This window comes from Pinus tabuliformis, chromosome 6 (assembly GCF_031772625.1).
Source record: "Pinus tabuliformis cultivar Carrire ecotype Pingquan chromosome 6, CPIR1, whole genome shotgun sequence".
NCBI classification, from domain to species: Eukaryota; Viridiplantae; Streptophyta; class Pinopsida; order Pinales; family Pinaceae; genus Pinus; species Pinus tabuliformis.
Window position 1 is genome coordinate 10,979,389 of NC_142292.1, and position 3,672 is coordinate 10,983,060.

At 36.7% G+C, this 3,672-nt stretch overlaps 1 protein-coding gene across 1 annotated transcript; it reads left to right on the forward strand.

Moving 5' to 3' along the window:
- The first annotated feature begins 633 nt into the window (after positions 1-633).
- On the forward strand, positions 634-2,007 carry LOC149256964 (uncharacterized). Its single transcript, XM_089368792.1, has 4 exons — positions 634-837; positions 1,041-1,145; positions 1,378-1,500; positions 1,601-2,007. The coding sequence occupies exons 1-4, from the start codon at positions 781-783 to the stop codon at positions 1,727-1,729; spliced, it is 414 nt and encodes a 137-aa protein (XP_089224918.1). The 5' UTR covers positions 634-780; the 3' UTR covers positions 1,730-2,007.
- Positions 2,008-3,672: the final 1,665 nt, after the last annotated feature.

Below are 3,672 nucleotides of genomic sequence, written 5' to 3' on the forward strand. Positions count from 1 at the left end.
CAATACAAATATCCTCACCGATGGCAGAAAGTGAAGAGGATGTTAGCCAAAGCTATCTGGTTCATTCATCTAGTAAATCCACTCCTCGAAGAAGGCTTCCAAAGGATTTTTTATGTCCCATAAGAGGTTAGCTTTTCACAGACCTAGCCACCCTAGAGACAGGCCAAACATATGAGCCTCAGGCAATTAAGGAATGGGTAGATTGAGATTCCACGTTTTATTTTTTTTATTAAATAATGATATATTCTCTCTGGAAAAAAATCATATTGAGATGTTGAATTTAAATGTACATACCATTGAAATTATCACAATTTAACAATCTTATCTGCATCTTTCACTGCAATCGCTAATTATATTAATATTAAAATTAATCAAAATATTTAAAATCAAATTTCAAAGCAAAATTCCCACCGAAATTTGTACCAAATGTACCTGAACGTTTTGAACACTGTACATGAAATAGACGTCAATAGCACTGTACTTTTTCTATTAATTATTGACCGTGCAAAGAATATTTATTATTTATTTCCAACCTCACTTTTCCTTTCGAAAAGGAAAACGACACGTGGACGTTGAAAATTAGGTTCTCCACCTGATCCGCGGTGTGAAATTTAGTACCTAGCGCGACGGAAGAAGAAAAATAACCCAAGGGATAGGACTTCGGAGCGGAGAGATACCGGCGTCATTAAAGCCTCCCCAGTGCATTGGCGTATAATATTTTATCCTGCCGAGGGGCATTCATTGTTAGTCGAAACCCCGACCACTTAGGCATTCGGCTCGATGGCAAGCTTTACAGTTGGTTCAAGCGGGTTGCTAACCTACCCCCTGCAAAATAAGGTAGGTGCGATCGTTTTGGCCTTCATTTGTAGTTTTACCTTTTGGGTATATACTTTCTTTTCTGTATGAACGAAACTAAATAACAGTGCTGTTCCTTTCAATGGGTGTTTTGTTTCGATGGTTTTGAAACATTTCTTATGTATTGAAGGCAAATCTGGATAAGGTGTGGTTTACAGATGTATTGATTGCTTGGTCAATGGCAGATGGTTTCTCAATTCAATGGTCTGAAGAGGATGTCGTTTGCTCCTAGATTGGTGGCCCTGCCATCACTTGGGTCTTTTAAGAGCGTTTTCCCAATCGTCCGCGCAGTACGATTTCTTTTCCTTCATAAAAACAACAGTCTATACCGATTCATTATGAATCTCACTGGAAATTCTGTCAATTATTTTGAATGCCAAACTGTTAAGATACCACTAAACGTAATCTGGGGTTGTAAGAGGCTTGTCCATATTGATGTATTAGTGCAAAAGAGTTAAAAGACTTACGTTGTTACCGTTGACAATTAAGTTTTACTGATAAAGTTGCCTTGGTGGAGGACAGGCAAAGGCAGAGACTCTGAGCAAAGTGTGTGATATTGTAATAAACCAATTGGCATTGCCAAAAGAGACAACTTTGACAGCAGAGTCCAAGTTTAGTGAGCTTGGGGCCGATTCTCTTGACACGGTATACTAACTTTTGGGCTTTTTGCTAAACATGGCTTAACTATGCTTCGTTCCTAAGACTTGGGAATCTGTGTACTAACTGTGGTTTTTATATTTTTCAGGTGGAGATAGTGATGGCCTTGGAAGAGGAATTTAAGATCACCATGGAGGAAGAGAGCGCTGAGAGCATTACAACTGTGCAAGAAGCAGCTGATTTGATTGAGAAACTTGTTGAGAAGACAGGGGCCTAAGGAAAATCCATAACATTATTTGGGTTTTGATGTAAAGGAAGATCCAATGCGCTTGTTTCCATTATGTTTTGTATTCTATGTTGTTTCTTGAAGGTGATAAATATTTGGCTTTGCCAGTTTTCTTGTATTGAAGTCATGCCTGATGGTTTGTGATTGACTTTTCTAAGGGTTTGGATTGTACAAGACACTTTGTATTAGTTTCCTGGTTTGACTTGGAAAATGTTCCATTTTTTAATTATACTTAATGGTGAAGAGAATTTCTCTCCGTTGTTGTGATTGGAGTTTGTTTCTTCTGAAAGTAATTCCTGTCCTGTCATACTTTAACCCTTAAAAATGACCATTAATGTGATGGTGACTGGACTTGTTGATTTTTATTTAGACTTCTCTATTGGACTTCTTGACATTCATCTTGATTTCTTTTTTAAGCCTGCAAAGCTCAGGGCTCTAATGCAACTCCGTGCTTATTAGGCACGTGCATTTCTCCCAGTGGCTTTGAAGATCCACTGGCCATAAATACATGGAGTGGCTGTGTAAGGACTTCCAATGTTTTTACAGGGAAACACTATGAATTCTGCAGAGGTGGACAACATGGTATCTGCAACTTTATCGGAACAGGCTGCTTACTATATAGCACAAATTACACCCACAACATATATAAATCAAAGAATATACAGACACAATAAAGTGATAGCCTTCATCTCTGAGTGAATACTTATTGAAATCGATGCTATTTCTGAAATACTTTCCAGTGGTAAGAGGCACTTGAAAAGTATGTATGAAGAATTCATTGTAATATCCAGAGCACATAAAAATATAGTTCTTTCCGGGAAGGGGTTGTGTTTCAGCATCCACCTGTCACTGTATAAACACAAATTTACAAGTGTCCTGCATAGTAAAGGCTAGGCAATCTTGATTACTTTCTTGTGTATGAATACAATTTTCTTCCTTCGCGAGAGAGATGTGTTGCCACTGATTTATGATTGTTAGTGGGTGGCTACAAGTAAAGGATCATTTATGCTTGCTATGATTCCATTGTTGGACATAATCAATGTTGAAACTAATCAGTTCTGCAAATTTCAAATGATAGTAATTCGATCTTAGGAATGGATTTCAAAATCTCTGCATGCAGAGAAGTGGTAGATGAAGGAATGGTACTATGCATTCTCATGATAACTTTGTTAATTGTTAACTACTGTAATTGAGCTAAAAAACTGATATGTAGTTGAGGATTGGTGCATCTGATAAAGATTGGTGCATATTCCAGTATAAGCAAGCTATTTAGATTGTTGCCTTGCATGCACTTCTAGATTATCAACTGAGTCACTGACTTACCAGAAATCAGGATTTGGTGAACTTTTCAATCACTTCTAGGTTTAACTGGTTTTTTTATCTTCCATAGTTGAGTTGAGTGCATGGTTTAGTGATATCTGTTGTACTGGAAAAGTTGGGTTCTCTTTAGAATTTTTACTTGAAAATAGCTCTGCTGGATTGTATATTGCATCCAGGAATGTGTTGTAGGTCACTTGCAGATGGGTAACTTAGGCTTCTATGTTATCAGCTAATTCTGTTCTCATTTATAATTGAGTTAACCTCAGTAAGGCAGGGCTAACTGCTAAACCTCTAACCTCAAGTCAGAGGTGAACTATAGCTTTCTTTCTTTCTTTGTATACCGATCCTTTTGTACTCAATAATTTTATGTAGTATAAGATATTTTCTTATTGACTACATAAGATATTTTTTTACTGAAAGAAAAGTCAGGAATAGTTTTAGATTAGTAACCGTTCTTATGATTTCGAGGTTATTTAAACAAATATCCTTGCAAAGATTACTGAGCTGCCGCCTAAAATAAGCTTGAACTTGCCACTTATGGATTATATAAAATGGAGGTTTTGAGAGAATAACATTCTACTATCAATATTATCTTTTTCTGGTTTAAATATTTG